Source organism: Aulonocara sp. 'chitande type north' Nkhata Bay, linkage group LG11, assembly GCF_057382095.1.
Source record: "Aulonocara sp. 'chitande type north' Nkhata Bay isolate Kocher_YH1m ecotype deep benthic linkage group LG11, A_spYH_male_GT1.1, whole genome shotgun sequence".
Lineage (NCBI taxonomy): Eukaryota > Metazoa > Chordata > Actinopteri > Cichliformes > Cichlidae > Aulonocara > Aulonocara sp. 'chitande type north' Nkhata Bay.
Window position 1 is genome coordinate 37,129,692 of NC_141354.1, and position 20,683 is coordinate 37,150,374.

Consider the following 20,683-nt stretch of genomic DNA (forward strand, 5'->3'; position numbering starts at 1 on the left):
CAATTAGTGCGTGTTTTAAAAGCGTATAATAAATCAGGCCTCCAGTCCTAACTTTTTACATTGGTTGCACTGGTGCATTTTTCATTTAGGTGTAGCACCACATAGTTTTAGTGCCACAGAGTGGCAGATGAGTGGCAGTAAATGATAGGTGCTGTGTTCGCATTGTTGCCATTTTTACCATATCTGATGTTATGTGATTGTGGTTCAGCTCATTGTGGTTACCTCAGCAGTTCATGTCATGTCTGGGCTGGGCATTTCAGGGACGTGCGTAACGGCCACCACAGCATTTCTGCTGATCTGTAGTTCATTTAAATGAGCAAAATATTTAAGGTTTTGATTTATTTTAAGGATGAGTACAGGATGCGGTTTCACACACACTGCTTCACATCCAGGACGGCCGCCATCATGACAGTCAGTGAGAGACGTAAGGCAGAAGAATGAAATTGTTTATGGGTTGATGGATTATTTGTAATTATAGATTCCAGCTTCTTAAATGTGTGTGGATTTACTGTAATTACCGTTTCTACACTTTAAGTTATTGTGCACAAGACTAGAAATGAAAACAACTCTTTGATGTCTGCTAAAGGCAGAAATCGGGCTTTATTTCGATTTTTACCTGCGTGTTGTTTTGTGCTGGATAACCGAGAAACTGTTTCCTCAGTGATGCGGGAAACTTCAAATGATTTGACTTTGGCCGGGATTCAGCTGGTTGTTGTGATGAGTAAGTCGCCTTTGGAGAATAATTTATGCAGTTAAATTTTGTTTGAACAAAACAATTTATTTATTTTTATTTGTTGCTATTTTAACATTTGACTTCTGAAAGTAAGTCATAACCAAAAGCACATTTGGATACAGGCGCTATAATAAAAAGCGTTTTTATTTTAAAGGCCATTAGCAGAGGATCATGCTGTACTCTGGCATGTTTTCCTGGTGCCTCATTATTCACCAACCTTCCTCTTAGTCACCTTTTCCCCACAGTGCTCTCCACATAAAGTGGCTTTGTGAATTGCTAAACTAAACGTGGTGAAGCTGGAAAAAGGAAACACTGGGCTATAAAAGGAAAAGGGAACATTTTAGATGGCCTATAGGGAATGTGGAAGATCCCCCTCCTCCTGCCCCCCAATTTCTCCTCTGTGTTTGAGCAGTGAGTCATCAGGAAACCCCACCCACACAGACCGTAGCAAGCTTTGCAGAAGGGGGTGTGTCTGTGTTTATATAGCAGCATACCATATAGTTTGGTGGACACTTGCATAAGTTGGCGGTTTAAACAGGGAAAACCTCAGTGGGTTTCCTCCTGCAGCCTCTGATGTGCACGTGTGCAAAGCGCTGAAGCCCCTACTCCTGCAGGGGAGCTGCTCCTGTAAACACTGCAGTCGTAGTGAGCAGCTCCCAGCTGTCGGTGTGTGCACGCTGCTGTCTAAAGCCTCTGCAGCTACTTTTACATAGAAGCAATATGTTGGCCAGGTTTCCTGCGAGGAATTTGGAGGGCTTGTGGATATTTTTTTTCTTCAGCACAAATGACAGAAAAATAACATTAAAAAATCTTGTTTTTAGAGTTTAGTAACCATTTGATTTTGTGTCATTAATTTAAACATGAACACACACAGAGTGTGCTACCAGCAGATGAAAGCCAGACTTTCTGGAAACGGATGTTATGGATTTTTTTTTGTTTTGTTAAATTTTTCCAATACTACAGAAACCACAAATTCAGAACTGTCAGTATGGATGGATGAAAGGGTTGCATGAGGAGGCCCCCAACCTTTTAATCTGATTGTGCGCAGCCAGGAAAATGATCCAGGCTGCCAGATCACTGCAAAGAAGGAAAAACAAAGGCGGCTCAGTTCATGGAGAGATTAGACAATGACGTTGTACAGTCTCAAATATTTTGTCTCTTAAAACAGCACATTCTGCACACATGGGTAACTTGCATTAGCTTTTATTTACTACACACTACAAACTGTAAATAAAAGATAGAATAAAAAGTGTTAGCTTTGTTACCTGGTGCTCACCCACCAACTGCCGAAGGAGCCAAATTAAAAGCCAAAAAGTTGTTTTAGCAGCGCTTTAAAGGACATCAGAAGTACAAGTGCGACTTGAAGCCTAGCAGACAGCTAACTCTCACAACCATAATAATGCCTGACTAACCCCAGCTGGGTTATAATTTGTTAATTTAAAAAAAAATTTAAAAAATCTCCAGAGCAGCCTCAAGTGGCTGTTGGAGGTACTGCAGGTTCTGCTTTGGCTTTAGTTTCTGGTCCCTGAGCTTTCTGCCTTCTTTTAGTAATTGCAAGCGACACACAGAAACACTGCTTGTGCTGTATCTTGCGCACTGCGCCACAAAAACCAAATTCTTTCCATACTTAAATGTGTTTCTTCTATAAAATGTCTAAATTTAAGTTCCAGATTTATAGGCCTCATAAAGGTCTTTGCATAGCCTCTTTTCTGGCTCTGGTCACAGTCATTTTTCCTTCATAGCTTGTAGGAATAGAAGGTTAGACTTTCCTTCGGGGCTGCACGCAACAAAGCACCACACTCAAAGTCCTGAGGTGTGTTGAAAATCTGCACAGAAAACTCTACACCTTTTTATTCCACTGCGTCCACAGCGTGCTGGAAATGTGCACGCTAGCAGGCCTGACGACAAGGCCTTGGTTGCCATGGCAACGGCATAGCAAAACAGGGGAGGAGGGAGAGACACGGCGGGCTTTTTTCTCTCTTTCACTCCGTGAGGCGGAGTTCGTTTCTTGTTACTGGGGTGGACAAAGATAGCTGTGAGTCATCCTCGAGGCTCGGAGCGGAGCCAACACATTCCTCCTCCTCCTTCTCCTCCTCAGATTTCTTGTCTCCATTATTCCCCCTCTTTCTCTTTTTCTTGTTGTCTCAGTCTTTTTTTTGTATTTCCATTTCACACCACCATCTCCTACTCTCCCCCATCTCACACCAACTCCACTGAAAAGCTCCCATTTTGTCTCTGTGCCTCAGCATGTGCCAGTTTTAAATCATGTGTAATGAAATTCCTCCAAAGAGCTGAAACGTAAACAATACCTTTTTTTTTTTTTTTTTTTTTTTTTCTTTTACGATTTTATGTTTTTCCCTTCTTCTTTAGGCTGTAGGTATTAATGTGTGGAATAAAATAAAAAGAAGTGTTTTACTGTCTAGAGACAAGAAGAAAGCTTGACAAAATTCAGTTTTTGATCTAATTGTTTTTTCTCTGCAGAATATAAAACTTTTAATTTTAATCGAATCTGCATTTGTTTGCTCAGCTGTTAGATCAGTACCACCTTGCTTATTCCCCTGCTGATGATGTTGTAAATATTAATTATAAGTTTCTTAAAAATAACTGCTGAGTTTCTCCACATGTGTCCTGAGAACAATTTGAGTCTTCAGAGATTGAATATTTATGTGTTTGCTGTCTAATTTATATATGAACCTGTAATTCTGAGCAAACGGCTGCATGAAGAGCACACACGACAGATCGCACATGAACGTGGAGGGACCGGCATGCACATTTCACATTAGCACACACTGAGGTCGTATATACAGACGTTGGGTCCACAGATGCATGTACTCTGTCATGTTTGCAATTTTTGCATTGCAGAAGACTTAAACTCCACAAAGCCACACAGATGAGGTTTTCCAATGCTGTTCCATCCTCCACAGGCACCGCTGGCTGTTTTAGCAGACATCCAGCAACAGCATCCTGGAGAGGTCCCAGTCAGAGAAGCGCATCATTGAGATGCGTTTTGTAATGCAGTAATCTTCTGATTCCAGTTTGTGATTTTGATTTTGTGATTACATCAGGGGGAAAAATAGCTTTTGCAATATTTTCGTTTTTTTTTTGTGTGTCAGAACTTCTCAGTTTAAAAAATTGCTTATAGTCAAGGTGCCAATCTTACCTCCCAGGAGCAAAGTTATTGGAGTGTATTTAATTTGCAATTTTTATTTTCACTTCAGTTTCTTTTTACTTAATTTCCCAGATGGGTTTTCTCATTTTAGTTCAGTTTTTACCATTAAAAATGTTTTTAGTTGTACTTTTCATTCATGTCAGTGGAAATTTTGGCATTTTTAAAAATTCTACATAGAATTGTTTTCATTTTTCTGCAGATGCAAAATGTAAAAAGTTCAGAATTGATGTTATAATGCACTCAAATCAGTATTTATAAGCAGGGATGAATCCATGAGAACCTGCTTATACAGGTCGCTTTGAAAAATTTAGCAAAACTAACAAAGACTAAAACTAAAGAAATTTCCTTTTGTAGTTCATAAAATCATTCTATTTATTTAATGTAATTTATTTATTTATATATTTCTTTGTTTCACTTAACTTCATCTAATTGTAATACGTAGATTAGAGTTTGACTATAATAACTGTAGTCAGGATGAGTCAGTCGTGCCATTTAATCCTGCGTCCTAATGTTCCTGACTTATAGTAAAATAATTACTTAGTTCCTTTTTCTTTTGTAGTTCATATAATAGGAAGTGAAGTTAGAGTGCAAACGGCTCAAACGTTCTTTACCTCACATGCGTGCCTTTTTTGCCTATTTAAAGCTGAAATTGTGCTCGAAGTTTTTACGTTCAGAGAAATGTGAGTAAATTAGTAGTAGTTGCAGTTTTGCAGACAAATGTGCACCTTTGCACCTCCCTGTTCAAAGCCACTGACAATACTCATTTAATAAAACCGTTATTGAATGCGATCCTATTGTGAGTTTTTGGTTTAGTCCCTCAAAGCGTTGCACAGTACAGAAGCTGCTATAAAGTAATTAAATAAGTGGGTTTTCCCAAGCCATTAGGGATTCTCGTGAGTGTCTGTATGTTTTTTTCACTCCACCACTTTGCTTCACACTGAAGTATCTCAGCAGCAATCGGATTACTGTGAAATTTCTGTACAGAAATGCTTCAGAGTGCTACCAGCAGAAATTTTCATTCAGCCTGTGAAGGGTATCTTTCGATTATCTAGTAGATGGGATTAAATTCATTCTGCCACATCTAGCCTGCAGACTTTGATCTCCAGCCTGTATATAAAAGATGGCGACACGGTGAAATCAGCCATTGGTCACGTTTTGAAAGCTTAGGTTGAGCACCTTGGCTGGATGTGACTGAAAGTCAAAGGACACTGCATTCACATGTAGTCAGCTTATCAGAGACAAAATAGGGCCATCGTTAAATCAATAACAATCAAACAAGACTTAACTGTGATCAAGAACATACATTTGAACTGTTTTGATTAGAAACAATCCTTTTGGCCTGGTTTGAGTGTATATGCCTCCATCCATACAGTATGAGGAGTCTCTAAACGAATTAAGGACACCTAATGAGGGTGGTAATAATAAAAACATCAACACCACCACATGTGTGTCCGTGTTGGTGCTGGTCTCCCTTTTTATAGGAAGGTCCTGAGAGGTTAAGCCACGGACCCGTACGTTACATGATGGATGGAGCGTGCTCGTGACCTCCTGAGTTTTCCCCTCCTGCTGTGCCCTATTTAGTGTCTGCTTGAAGGAATGTGAATGTCAGGAATTTGAGCTGTTTGCAAGAAGGAACCTTTCTTTGGAAGGAGAGATGGACGTAGTCAAACTGTACAAAGTTTAAAAATGCTTTCTTTTTCTGTAACGTCTGTTTTCTCCTTTTAATCAAACATTTTATTTGAATGCGTTTTATAAATATACCGAGCCATTATTGTCTTTGTTGACTCATATCAACATTTAAATGCCATTTACAGATATCAGGGACCTGGGATCTGTTATGTCAAATTATTTTTGTTTTTATTATTTGTTCACATTAAGGAAGAAGTTTTTGATTTTGAGGATCTCAAAAACAAACTGGAAAAAAAATCATCATTGTTTTTTTTTTTTGTGTTTTTTTTAAACATCAGCATGGATGCTGTCAGCACTGACCTGCTTTTGTGTCTACGAGGGATTAAAACCAGAACAAAACAAGAGCACTACTTTCAGTAGACTTGTGACAACTTGGCTGCACAGGGTGACCCAACATCTTAACAATCACCCCAGTTCATATATAATCTAGTTATAGTATAAAGTCACAATATCAAACACCCGGCCTGCAAGTCTTTTAGCTCTAAGCTTTTCTTATTCTTTTATGTGCGAGGAGAATACAAACTGCAAAGCAGCATGTTGATACAGTAGAGGCACATCCATCCATTAATTCACTGCTGAAGCTGATCCACTGGGCCCATTAGCCTTAATGAATGTCACAGCAGACACACACACACACACACACACACACACACACACACACACACACACACACACACACACACACACACTCGTCTGCTGCAGAGTCACACTGTTAAAACAGTCTGTTGGAGAAAATATTAACATCCAGACAAAGAGCTGCATACTTTCTGGTAATGTTTATCTCCAGCTGTAAACAAATGAGTTTATAAGTGAAATGAAAAACACACCTCTCATTGTCTCCTTCTCTCATTACAGCCATGTTTGGGTTATTTTTCTTTCTTTTATAGACGTGCACTGGGTATGTTAATGAGCATTGCGGTGAATTTAAAATATCCCACAATAACATAAAGCAGCGACTTTAGTAAATAAGTTTCCAGAAACGTATATGAGCCTCGAGGAGCATGGCACCTCCTCATGTTGTTAAGCTATATTATTGTTATTACAGTCACAACAGTATAAGCCATTAAGACATTTTATAGCAGTTGTCACGTCTCTTTTTACACGAGTTACTAATCTGTCCAGTGGGAGAAGCTCGGAGCTCTGTGATGACTGACATGTCAGAATGAGGCAATAACTTTGTTGGTCCAACAACTGTTGTAGGTGTTAATAGTGCATTTTGTGCTGCACTACACCTGAGCCATGAAGTCATTCTTTGACAAGTCAAATATGACAAATAGTTGCGACACATAAGCAGGAACCGATATCGTTCTTCCTTCCTACTCTGGTGCAGTCATATCAAACAGAGGTTGATTCAAAGAAAGGCAGAAAGGCAAGCTGCCCATGAGCAAGGCTTTTAACTCCAGCAAGTATTTGTGATGTTTATAGAAAGCGATGTGTGGTCTGAACATCAGGCACTTCAGTTCAATAATATCTTTATTAATATTAAAAACAAAACCAAAAAACCAACAGATCTGAAAACAGTGAAAAATCTTCTTTGATTCCTCAGCTGTTCATAAAGAATGAAATGCTGTGTTCATGAGCAACAATAAAAAAATGTTGTGCTGCAGAATTTTGATGATTATTTTTTTCCCAGAGTGTTATTTAAAGAGCACGTGTGAATCAGTCTCTGCTTTCTTCCCTGAGCTGCGTATGTCTGTGTTTGTGAGCAGGCCGAGCCAGGACGCTGATTTGATTTGGGCCCATCAGAAACTGGGCGGCCCCCCTCCTCCTCCTCCTCCTCCTCCTCCTCCTGCTTCTTTTTTTCCCTTTTTAAAATTTTTTTTTATAAATCTGAACATAATCAGTCTTGTAGGCTCTTTTTTTCTTTTTTTCCTAAATCCGCTTCGGTTTTCCGCTTTCTGCCTGTGATGCATGTTTTTTCGGTTGGCCTGCTGTTTGTTTTGGCTCTTTTTTTCAGGAAAACAAAGTTTCGCTTTCATCCTCTTAAAAAGAAGGCCTGGGTTTTATTGAAAGCAGTAACGGATATTGATTGCTGTGTCATAAATGCATTTTTGCTTTGGAGTTTATAGCCGTCAGTTCACTCTGCTGTGGGGTATCTGTGTGTCTTTTTGCCTGCTTCTCCATACACTGGCTTTCCTAACAGCCTGCAGTCCATGACTAGAGGACTCTGAGGTCTGTGTGAGCAGCCTGGAAGCCTTCTCCTGCAGCAGATGGTCATTATTAGTGACAATGAAGCCTGGCCCACAGGGCCAAATAGAATAATAGGGAGCCCATTTCCTCCTCAGTCGTGCATGAGCCTCTGTCCAACCCGTCCCCTGTCTTCACGTTGTGCTGGAAATATATAGTTTTTCCACAGGCAGTTCCAAGATTTCTTTTACTTTTTCCCCTCACACAGTTCTCTGAACAAACACGAGTTCTCTAAAAACGCCACAGGTTGTCTCAGAGAGAAGTTCATGTGTAGTTTGGGAGTCCAATAACAGCACAGCGTGTCATCCACAGCTTCTCTCACTGCCGTGTACTTTGGTGCTATTTATCGCTCGGCACAGATAAAGAACAGATTCTCCTTTTATAACTTTGTAGATTTTAACCTGAATGGAAGCTAACAGGAAATCTATACTGCAAGTTACCAAATACATTAACTGATGGACTGATGGAGGGTAATAAACCAGTCGACAGCTAAATAAATACATAGAGAAATAAATGGCCTAATAAAAAAATATGTTGGATTTAATGTTATGCCTGTGACCTTCTGTTACATGGAAGGATTTGTGGTGAGGACCTTCTTTCACCTTCTCCACTGAAATACAGACAATAGCCTAAGTGGAAGTTGATTTATAGAAAGCATTTATATTTGTTCTCTTATTTATTTCTCCTCTTTTTCTTGGGTCACCTACAAAAACTGTTCCATGGATGGCAAGGCAGCTTTGTTTTATATAGCACCTCTAACACAGCTGCACCTTTTTAAAATGATTTAGATTATAAGAGGCTGTAGACCTAATGTGAGTGTTTAGATGAGAGGATGGAGAGCTAACTTGTGTTTATTTCTGCAACATGAGAATCTGTGGGGATCGACTCACTTTCAGGACCAGCCTCAAGTGGTGGTTAGCAGAACTGCAGTTTTTGGCATTTTTGATTAGCTTCTTTTCTCAGTACTGGATGCGGCCACTTGTAGTGCTTCAATAAGGCTGATAAAATGCTTGTCTGTGGGGAATAAAATTACATTTATCAGCAGGGATATGATGAGCACAGTTAGAATACATAACAACGACACATAAAGTACCAAAAAAATCTATAAATGACATCCTGTCATCCTTATCGTCACAGGAACACCAAGAAGGAGTCTGACCTGGAGGCAGCTCTGGTCAGGTTGAGGGACTTAGAAGCTCTGCTCAACTCCAAAGATGCTGCCCTCAGCACTGCCTTGGGGGAGAAGCGAACCCTGGAGGCAGAGGTGAAGGACCTCAAGGCCCAGCTGGCGAAGGTAAAAGACATTTTTATCCAAACTTAAGTCTTACATGGTTAACGTGGGCAGGACGAGTACATTTCATTTTATGGAGTCTGAATTGTTGGTTATTTACTGCTCAGTTTTTTTTTCTTCTTTTACTCTGTTGCTTTAGCATCAAAGTAAAAGAAGTTCCCTCTACATTAATGAAAGACAGTGAAAGCCTCGTGGTCCTGTGGTTTAGCGTACCTCTCAGAAGTGGTTTATTCGTGGTCTCAAATGGGGAAAATCCCACAAACACCATTGTGCGTTCTGTCCCGCCCCCTTGAGCTGCGATTTGATAGGCAAAGAAGTAGACTGCGGTTTGAAGCTTAGCCTGAAATTTGCAAATGGAAGAGAGATGTCCGTGCAGGCTGCTTGGATATTTACTGCTCATTTTGCACCGATAAAGCAGGAGTCGCTCTTTAATATCTGCAGACCTGCACGGATTGTTTAAAGCTATTTATCAGCTGAACAGCAGTCAGAGGAGTGCAGAGCCTCTTTGGCTGTCTGTGTGGTGCTGATCTCAAAGCAGAAATACCCCAGTGGAGTTGGTAATTTTATGTAAACCCTCCAGCAGCTGATTATGAATGAGGATGTGGAGGCGAGACAGACAAAATTGCATCTTTTGCTATTTGTTTTATCAATGAACGTTACTCCTGAGGTTGTGGCCTTGCTCCACCTACTGGCCAAATCAAGGAACTAAAGGTTTTTCTTTAAGAGAGGCTCACAGATTAAGCAGCACAGATTGGACCTTGTTCTGTATTAGATCTCTTTTTGTGTGCTTACATGCTTCGTCTAAAAATCATTTCTCTCATCTCGTTTCTCTCTTCGTGTGTCCTTTCCAGTTGGAAGTAAACTTGGCTGATGCCAAGAGGCAGCTGCAGGATGAGATGCTGAGGAGAGTGGACGCCGAGAACCGCCTGCAGACCCTGAAGGAGGAGCTGGAGTTCCAGAAGAACATCTACAACGAGGTTCCCGCTCTTCACCTTAGCACTTCTATTTTTACAGAGCTGTCTCAGTAATCTGTCCTACTTTTCATCGTTTCCACAGGATATTGATTTGCTTCCAACCACCTACTTGTTGTTTTTGCATGTTTCCCTTCAGATCTGTCTCAGAGCTGTTTCTTCTCCTTCTAGTAATGCAGAACAGATAGAAGTCTGCACAGAAAGAGCAGATATAATGATGCCATAATAGAGCTGAAATGTTCATTTCCCAAAGTTGGCAATTTTGTGCTTTTTCCAAATGAGGAATATCTTGGAGATTTGTTTTCTGTTGGCCCTCTGAACAAAGAATTCGTGCACAGCAACCAATTAATTAATACAATTACATTAATTGACAAGGACAGTTTTTTTTGTTTTTTTACAGTTGGTGGTAGTATTATTGTTTATGGTGCATGGACCAAACATCAGTGCGGATCAGTCTTTTTCGAGCATCATTCATACAAGTCGCGTGACAAAATCAAACAAGGATGGGAACTGCCACTCTGAGTTTACATGTGTTTGTATCTTACACTGTCTGCAGGAGCTGCGTGACTCCAAGCGTCGCTTTGAGACCCGCATGGTGGAGATTGACAGCGGGCGGCAGCAGGAGTTCGACTGCAAGCTCGCCGAGGCTCTGATTGACCTTAGAGGCCAGCACGAGGAGCAGGTCCGCCTCTACAAGGAGGAAATCGAGAAGACCTACAACTCCAAGGTAACTTGCTCTCTGCCTGGGAAAACGGTTCTGTCACCACCTAGAGTCAAAGTATGACATCATTTTCACTTCATATAATTCAAAGAATTCATTTGTCACCATCTTAGCGTACAAAATGCTTCATTTTTGTGTACAAGTATATTCATTAAAAGCGAAGCCGAAATGAAACATTTTTTTTTTTATCTGGCCTGTAAGGCTTTCCGTCTGTGTTGTCATGGTCCAACCTGTTTTTTTTGTTTTGTTTTTGTTTGTTTTTTTACCCACCAATCGCATCACTGTGGAGAAGGAAGGGTATATCTACCTGTGATGAGATGCTCATGCTTGTAACATTATGACAGGATGTAAACATTTATGGCCAAACTGTACAATTTCTTTCTTTTCACACTAAAAGAAATGACACATCGTGGCCTGTACACGGGCAGAGGTGGAGTATCCTCATGCTGATCAGCAACTAAATAAAACATCTGAGAAATGTGTCGGAGACGTTTGCAACACATTGTAGGATTTTAGATCTCTTTGGTTTTGTTAGCTATGAAACAGATCATGTTTGTTTCTTACAAAATGGTAGAAGAAGATTTTGCTGATTCTGTGAACGAAGATAAAAACAGGACATTACATTCAAACCTGTATGAACTTTGACATCCAAGAACAAAACAGTAAGATGCTTAGGGCTAAAAAAAATTAAAGTTAAATTTATTTAATGGATATATATATATTGTACTTTTCTGTTATTAGTGATATTGAAAAAAATCACATTTTAATCATTTTAATGTTCCAATTTTCAACATAATTTGCAACTTTAAGCTTTACCTTTACAAATTTCTGTAACACACACACACACACACACACACACACACTGAGATAACTGAGGGCTCTGCAGTCGCAGAAATTGATCTTAACAGTAAGTTGAAAGAAAACCTGTTTGTAGAAAACACCTGTTGATATGAAAATAACATCCATGTGGTCAGTAACAGTTACTTTAGTGCAACACTATGAGGGAAAAAATCCCCTTTGAATTCCAGGTGTGACACGAGGTAGGAGTGTTTTTTTTCAGATGCTCAGTTTGCTTCCTGCACAGATCAGGCGGCTCTGCTGGCGAGCTTTTAACTGTCGATGTTGGTAGATAGAAGGAAAGAGACACATTTTTTTTGGTTGTTACATTATTGTGGGGTGTGTGTCGTATTTATTATACTTCATTCTTTTTACCTTTTCAGCCCCACGAGTTGAGTGTTACTCAGATTCATTAGATGGAAAGGTCAACATTGTAACAGCTGATATTTCCAAAACTGAGCAACTCGTACAAAAAGAACCCAGATGGATTTAAAGCACTACAGACCAAAGGGTGAACTGTCCTGTTACTGTGACCGTGGTTATGGCGGGCCTTGTGGTTTAGTTTCTTTTATAAGTAATGCTCCTTCATCCCATTACTTTGAAATAACTTTATTTGGGTTTGTTCATTCGAGCTTTATTAAGAAGGTCAGACTGAAGCAGTGTAGTTTTTCTGCTGTAGTTGAGCCCTGCTGGGAGCTGACTGCCTCTTCTCTCTGCCCGACAGTTGGAAAATGCCCGTCATTCAGCTGACAGGAACAGCAGCTTGGTGGGAGCTGCCCACGAAGAGCTGCAGCAGACCCGGATCCGAATGGAGAGCCTGTCAGGCCAGCTGAGCCAGCTGCAGAAACAGGTACTTCCACTCGCAGCGTGTCAGTGGATTGTTAACCATCAGGTGGATTTCTCGGATCCAAGACAAAGCAGTGGTGAAAATGTAACTGGGCGTCCTTTGTGCGTCTTCTCTCTGAATCAGCTGTCGGCAAGCGAGGCCAAGACGCGGGAGCTTGAGGAGGCTCTGACACGCGAGCGCGACCTGATGAGGCGACGGCTGGAGGACAAAGATCGGGATATCACTGAGATCCGAGCCCGGATGCAGCAGCAGCTGGATGAGTACCAGGAGCTGCTGGACGTCAAACTGGCCCTGGACATGGAGATCCATGCTTACAGGAAGCTGCTGGAGGGAGAGGAGGAGAGGTGAGGTTGTTTGTAAAACAGCTCTACAACCATGTAGATGCCCACAAGGCCAGAAGTTGTTATGGGAAAAGAGGGAGCACTAACAAGTCAGTGAAAAATTGGTTTGTGGGGATAACGAGTGAAAACTGAACCCAGTGCTCCATAACCTCGGCGAGGACTTCTGTGCTCCAAGCAGTGTAATAAATAACCAATTAGAGTCACTGCCATGCTGCAGGTGGACACCTGTGGACCAGTCTTGGGTTCATTTTGTTTTTGGTGCTTTTGCTTTGGGGCTGTTTGTCTTTCTTTTTTCCTTTTTCTCTTTTTTAGCGTAACGAGGGTGTAAATAGAGTCCTTCTAACTTTGAGGAAAGTACTCTTTCTATTTTAAAACCCTGCCCTTAAACACCTCGTCAGAGCCATAAAAAATGGTTTCACCATGCACCGCAGCATTTGGTCGAGCTGAAATGCCAACAGCGAGCCTTACTTCATCATCCAGCGGGACTGTTGGCTGATTGTGCGGAGGAAACAAATATCACAAGGACTCATGCAAGTAGAATATTATTATAAATATGAAGTGTGTTTATCAGTGCATTCAGTACGGGCGTTGTGAGGTGCATCGTGACGTGATATATAAAGTAAACAAAAACCAAGAAAAATGCCAAATTGACTTTAATTAACTACCAACAACAGCTGAGTTTCAGGGACACATAGGAATCCGAGTACTTATCCACACCCACAGAGGGAGGGTCGTGGGGTACACCTTGGACAGGTTGCCACTCGTATCACAGGGCACACTTGGCAACAGTGGGAAGGGGGAAAAAAGCTTCCTTTCAAAGGGAAGAAAGCTCCAGCAGAAACAGGCTCAGGGAGGGCGGCCATCTGTTTGGGATAAGAAGAAAACACAAGCGGAAAAAGGGACAAAGAGACGACAGACAGGACAAAACATAACTAAGGTAAAGAGAAAGTTAATGGCGTGCAGCCAGCAACGCCGGTGAAACGTGACTGACCGAAGTATATTTACAGTCACAAATATCTGCATGAGAGCTCAATTTGTTTCGTTCAGTTTATATAGTGTTCATTTTCTTATTTGACTCGGATTTTTCATGAAAGTTTTTCATGAGTTTGAAGAGCATAACTCAGATATTCTTCAAATGTGATTTGGGCCTGTTTTTTTTTCTAATGACAAATCAAAATTAATGTGGCTTTTATGTCGCTGTAGGTAACCTATTGCTATCCAGCCAATACAGCTCATCGGCTCCTCCTCATGAAGGGCTGACCTGAATGTCTTGACATGCGTCTCTTGTGGAGAGCTGCTAACAGACAGAGTTTAGAGCCGCATTTCATCCTGGAATAAATCTGTTTCATTGCAGCCGTTTGTATCACATGTGAAGAGCTTGCACCAGAAACAAAGTTTTTCTAAATATGAAATAAAAAAACAAAACCTATTAATAACGTGTAGAAAATCTGTATTATTTCTGATGGCCAGCAGGGGGCAGCATGTGTGATTATGAAAACAAGGCAAACTGTATAGAGGTTTTTGAGAAAATGACCCTGCTGCTCACTTTATCCCTGACCTCAGGAAACAGTTTTCTGATAATTTCATGGTGTTGGGCACGAGTTTTATTTCTTATAGTATACAACATATAAAGTAAAAAGGACGATATGGGACCATATGAGTTCAGGGTGTTGTTGGCATTGGTACCACAGTCTGTTAATATCATAAAAAAACAAACGGAGAACAAGGTGCAGAATCAGTGAGAGATATAATTATATGGCGATTATGACACGAGGCTGTTGACTGTCTTTAACCTGATGAGGTTTGATGGAGTACCCGAGCAGTAAGGATGTAATCCTGGCACTTAACCAGCAGGTGCATTTGCACACTCACTCACCTCGTATGTATCCTCTCCCACCATCTTTCCCCAGGCTGCGTCTGTCACCCAGTCCTCCACCCACAAAAGTCACGGTGTCGCGGACCTCTGGCTCAGGCCACTCTCAGACCACCCGGGTGCACCACTCCTCCTCCGCCGCCGCTGCCTCCAGCAGCCGCAACTCCTCTGGGATGAGCGTCTCAAAGAAGCGCCGCCTCAACGACAATGACAGCGAGACCTCCAGCGTGACAGGAAACACTGTGACCAAGACTCGCATCAGTCAGCAAGCCTCGGCCAGTGGACGCATCACGGTGGACGAGGTTGATATGGAGGGAAAATACATCCGTCTCAGCAACAAGGCTGATGAGGTAGCTGAGATTGTGCATTACTATACAAGCACACCGAAATGGGTGGCGAACTCCAGGCCTCGAGGGCCGGTGTCCTGCAGGTTTTAGATCTCGCCCTGGGTCAACACACCTGAATCAAATGATTAGTGTTGGATCACGGACACATCTAAAACCTGCAGGACGCCGACCCTCGAGGCCTGGAGTTCCTCACCTCTGCTATAAAAAATATTTCCAGTGTCTTTAGGTGAATTATTTGTGACTCTGCCTAATCATCATTCTCCAACTTTCTCTTATGCAGGACCAATCACTGGGCAATTGGCAAGTGAAGAGACAGGTTGGGAATTCAACCCCAATCATCTACAAGTTTCCCCACAAGTTCACTCTGAAGGCCGGCGGGACTGTGACTGTACGTTACACCAAGCCTTCTTCCTTTCTTTGCCTCTTTTTAGAGACTCTGTGAATATGTTTGGACACTAATGATGCTGCGATGCTTCGAAGGTGCCATTTTTGTTTTAGTCATGTTGTGATGAATTACTTCTCACCTTTCCTGCCAGTGGCTCAAAATGTTGTAAATGAAAGATGGGAAACACTGAATGTCAGCACAAGAATTTCTGTTTAATGCTTCACAAACATTTTAGCAGTTTAGAGAGACCAGTTGTGTATAAATGAAGTAAAAACAAAGTGATATAAGGACAAACTGGTGCATGCATGAAAAAAGCTCAATATGAGATTAAATACGTGTTAAGCTGGAAATCGTCGAAAGCTTCTCTGGCGGAGTTGAAGAATAAGAATATGGAGCTGAAAACGAGCAGAATGGGTGACACACGTGGAATCCATCATGGTTACAAACAGCCAGCAGTCGTTGTTGCAAACACAATCGATAAAAGCCCCAAAACAGTAAAGTTGTATTTCAGTTTTCAACGAGTGTAAATGTATCAAAGGAAAATCAAGACAAGTAGAAATTTGACTGAGATGATCACCTCAAAAAGCACAAAATAGCTGGCAGATATTCCTTTTGCTTCCTTTTTCAGTCCTTCACTGGTTCAGTGCAGTTTACAAATTCTCTGATGTTTGACTTTTACAGGTCTGGGCTGCATCTGGTGGTGGAACCCACAACCCACCCACTGACCTGGTGTGGAAGAGCCAGAACTCTTGGGGTACTGGCGACCTGCTGCAGACCTCCCTCATCAGTGCTAATGGAGAGGTCCGACTTCACTCACTTTGTATTGTAAAGTTTTCTTCTTCTTTTTAACTGCAGTGTCTGACTTGAGTTTATTTGATTTGCCATCAGGAAATGGCCATGAGGAAAGTGACCCGTACCCTGTTCCGTGACGATGATGAAGATGATGACATGGTAAATTCCTCCTGTGTTACTCTGTTCAGCATGTTACTCAAAGCTGCCACGCCTTTAACCCCACCTTCTTTTATTCTGTATTAATTTTAAAAATGATGTAATAAACAATACCGAGATCATAAAATAAGACTCAAAACAATCCGACTTCCTGTTGCGACCAGAGGAGGCGCCCCCTGCTGACCGGATGCAGGTTTAAGGCTTAAGCTTCACTTTTCAGACCTGAACACTCTGCCCATCTTTTATATACAGTCTATAGTAACCTGACCACTAAGCAGTTAAGCAGCAGTTGAGTAACTGATGTGTGCCGCCCTCTGCAGGGAGCTCACAGCACAAGCGGCGCAGACAACGAGTACAACCTGCGCAGCCGCAAGGTGATGTGCGACTCCTGCGGGCAGCCGAAGGAGCGCGCCGGTGGTTGCAGCAGTCTAGCTGAAGGCCTCCCAGGACATTCCTACTTCATGGGCACCAATGAGCCCAGACAGGTACTCCACAGTCAAAACATCCCTGCAGCAATTATACAGCATCATTAATAACTGTGTTTTAGGATCAAAGCGTATAATATTTGGTTCTATTAGTGATTAAAATTGTTGGCGGCGACTACGCACAGAAAACGGACAACATGTGTGGGTTTTTTTGCTTATTCATCTATAAATTTAGAGTTTCCTGTTGCACAATAATGCCCAGATGTTCCACATGTTTTGGAGTTCTGTACTGTAAGATGTTTAAGCATCTGAAACAGACTTTTGGCGTGTGGCATCTGCAGTTAATTTAATTACTAATCAACAAAATTGGAGTTTAAATGGGATCCAAGATTGCAAATACTCCCTCTCTCTATTTCCCAAGAACTGTTTTATGATACAAAGTGCAGTTTAGAGTCGCAGAAAATTTTTGGTTTGCGCTGCATTTTGACAGATTCCCAAACATCAAACATGAGCAAAAAAAAAATGTTACTTTTCACTTTGCAGACTGGGAATTATTATTAGATGCAAAAACATAAATGATGATCACAGAAACAGCAAACACTGAGGTGATGAGAAACAACAGGATGTGTGTGGATTTGCTCATGATGGTGCTCAGAGCAGCAGAATCCTAGATGCAGGTAGGAGGTGGTGTTGGTGGTGGAGCAGAGTAAGCTTATGGAGACTTTGAACATGCATCAATCTGTATCAATCTCTCTGTTACTCTAGACCAGGGGTGGGCAACTCCAGGCCTCGAGGGCCGGTGTCCTGCAGGTTTTAGATGTCCTTGATCCAACACAGCTGATTTAAAGGCTAAATGACCTCCTCAACATGTCTTATAGTTCTCCAGAGGCCTGATAATGAACTAATCATTTGATTCAGGTGTGCTGACCCAGGGTGAGATCTAAAACCTGCAGGACACCGGCCCTCGAGGCCTGGAAATGCCCACCCATGCTGAATGATGAACACAAGTCCTCCACCACTTCAGGGCTGAACAAACGGCTTCTTTCATTTCACTTTTAACGGTTGTTTCCCCCAATTTACCAAAAGCTTCAGAAGATAATGTAGCAAGAGGCGAAACCGAAATCGGATTTAAACTGAGACATGTGGCTTTTAAAAAAGGACATTTCTAAAGTTCAGCTGCACAATTTCAGTGCAGAAACACGGCGCTCGTTTTCCCCACAGCTCCCATTTTAACGCCTCGTAAAGACTCACTACCAATAAAAAGTCACCTTTATTAATCTGTATTCTAAGCATCAGGACCGCAAATGAAGCATTTGGTGTCGAATTACACAAATAGTTGTTTTTGTTAAACAAAAATCAAATATTCCTGTCGTCTCCTCCTCAGGGCCGCATGAAGCCGGAGAACTGCTCCATCATGTAAAAACCAGACAGCACCTCACCTGAACCCAGCACCTCCTGCAGCCCACAGGGGAGAATGATTTTTCTACCGTCGGGATGTTTGTCTTTATTTTTTTATACGATTGTGTCTTATTTTGTATTCAGATTATTCTGCGGGTTAGATTTGCTTTGAGGTTTTGGCAGAGGGCGTAGGATTTTCACATATAGCTTTCAAGTTTGTATATTCAGCTTATTTTACTGCATGTTTGCTGTTTGCTCGTGCTGTTCTCCGCTCTGCTTGCACACGCACACACACACACAGCTCCAGTGACCAGGGCTTGTGCTTCGATCCGAGACGGGGTTTCACATTTAATGGCCAGGCTGTCAACACTCAACACGCACAGCTAGTGGACCCTATCAGGAAAACAGCCGTACAGGCGAGAGGAGGATGGCTCCTCTGGACTTTGTTAATCATGTTTGTTTCCCATCAAACAGATCAATTCTTTGTTTAAAGCCAATGTTTACAACTAAAACATTTTTTGGAGCAGTGTTGTGCTATATTTATGGATAAAATATTGTAGGAAAAGTCTCCAGAGAAAGCCAAAGCGATGTAAGCTCAGGGTTTTTTGTTTGTTTTTTTTCACCTTAGCCTTAAACAAACGGGGTGATGATATGTTTTCTATGTGATGCTGTCGGGCAGCTGTGGTGCACACAGAGAAAATGAGTACTTGAGATGAATATATGTACACGGCTCGCTCCCCAACGAATGTATTCATTATGTTTTTGGAATGTTTAAAGAAAGAAGGGAATTATTGGGTAATGTGTCTGGTTAAGTGCTTCTTGGCTTTGAGTGCGTTTAAACATGATGGGAGAGGTTTATTTTGTACCTGGGGGAATGTCAGCAGAAGGTACTGTTTTTTGATAGATTGGGTGCCATATATAGAGAGTATATATTAATAGGCTCTGTTTCTATTTGCAGTAGATTTTGGACATGACTGTTTAACCGATTAGAAATACAGATGTGCCTTCAGAGGCAACATCTGCAGTTTTTGTTTTTCCCGCTCACATGCTTCATATGGGAGTCTTGTGACCGTCAGCTGTCCTCCGATCCGTGTTGCTCCTAAAAGCTGGTCATAAGGGCTTTGAATTTTCTTTCTTTCCTCTAAGCTTTACCGACTTTGCAAATCCCTTGATCTGATTTTGGGACCTCTGTCAGATTGAGGGGTTTGTGTGACTTTGTAGCTTTGGCTTCATGCACTGCTTTTTGCCAGTTATGCACAGCAGGTAGATTTGTAGTCTAGTCTGGCAGCTTAACTCATTTATACTCCAGTGGAAAGCATATCAAAGCATTTGTGGAAGATACTTGATAGCTGTCATGGTATTGTTTTTGTGTGGGTTTTTTCTTTTTATACTTAAAAAAAAAAAAAAAAAGAGGCAATTTCTGCAAAGTTTAATTTTTTTAATTTTTCGGCCACAAAAGGACAGTTCACCCCTAAAATGAAACTTGTGTCCTCTGCCCTTTAATGCTGTCTTGGTGTTTCCAGGGTTGGAGACGGCTGCAGAGATGTCCGCCTTCTCGTTAATATAATGCAACTCATGTTGTGGTGCTCAGAGTACTGGAAAATGCATTTGAACAAACCAGAAATCATGACCTTGGTACTCAAAAAAAATCTACAGACCTTTTATGAACAGTTTCTTGTAGGAACGACTTTCTTTCTAACTTCATCCACCAACCGAAAGTAGCGTGCAGCTAGCTGACATGAGCTGCTCGTCAGTGGAAGATGCAGCGTTTATCCAGCAGAGTGAGGAAAGCATCAGATGTAGTGTCGTACAAAGAAAGAACTTCCTGTATCAAACTGCTCAGTAGTATGACCCGGTCATGATTTTTGGAAACATTGATGCTGAATTTTCAAATGTTTTTTGGCACTTTTAATTTCAACATATTGAAGAGAAGTCTGATATCTCTTCAAAACTGGGCTAGATGCACAGAAAAGCTACAGGCAGGAGAAAAACAAATATGTAAACCTAACTATGGTTTGAATTGTGCTTTTTAGGTAGTTTGATGCTCAGCGTGTCTCATGAAGTCACTGACAATCAGAGAAATGACGTCTACAGTATAAATGTGTATTAACAGAAATCTTGTAGTTGTCAAATGTCTATATGTAAAGTGATGAGAAATGATAACTGTAGTTGTGCAGTATATTCACAACATAATGCTTCAGATCAGGTCATCGAAACGTCAGGGGTGTAATTAAGAACCAGAGTAACAAGGACTCGCTACAACCACAGATGCACAAACACACTGTGAGGTCTTTGTAAACTCCGGCCTTCCTCGAGTCTTGGTGGAGATCTCATGAATCCTTTGAAGGGCTTGAGATTTAAAGATATCACCCAAAGCCATTAATGTTAAAGGTTCTTGAAATGAGATTTGTGTGAGATCATGAAATCATTAAAGCCACACTTTGATGCAATTTATTTTCTAAAGCGATGCTGAGTAAAAAGTATTTTTTCCAATGAGTGACGGTTGTGATTATTTCTTTGT

General features: G+C 41.4%; 1 protein-coding gene across 4 annotated transcripts in view; it reads left to right on the forward strand.

The window, feature by feature from the left end:
* Positions 1 to 20,658, forward strand: part of LOC147319724 (lamin-A-like) — a 40,118-nt gene extending 19,460 nt beyond the window's left edge. For all 4 annotated transcript variants that reach the window (XM_086312455.1, XM_086312453.1, XM_086312454.1 and 1 more), the window contains 11 exons: positions 8,916 to 9,072; positions 9,921 to 10,046; positions 10,597 to 10,767; positions 12,323 to 12,448; positions 12,569 to 12,789; positions 14,697 to 15,009; positions 15,287 to 15,394; positions 16,073 to 16,192; positions 16,280 to 16,342; positions 16,660 to 16,824; positions 18,149 to 20,658. In XM_086312455.1, the coding sequence (XP_086168581.1) occupies positions 8,916 to 9,072; positions 9,921 to 10,046; positions 10,597 to 10,767; positions 12,323 to 12,448; positions 12,569 to 12,789; positions 14,697 to 15,009; positions 15,287 to 15,394; positions 16,073 to 16,192; positions 16,280 to 16,342; positions 16,660 to 16,824; positions 18,149 to 18,184 (1,606 nt within the window). In that variant the 3' untranslated portion in view covers positions 18,185 to 20,658. The remainder of the gene's footprint in view (positions 1 to 8,915; positions 9,073 to 9,920; positions 10,047 to 10,596; positions 10,768 to 12,322; positions 12,449 to 12,568; positions 12,790 to 14,696; positions 15,010 to 15,286; positions 15,395 to 16,072; positions 16,193 to 16,279; positions 16,343 to 16,659; positions 16,825 to 18,148) is intronic.
* The last annotated feature ends 25 nt before the right edge of the window (positions 20,659 to 20,683 follow it).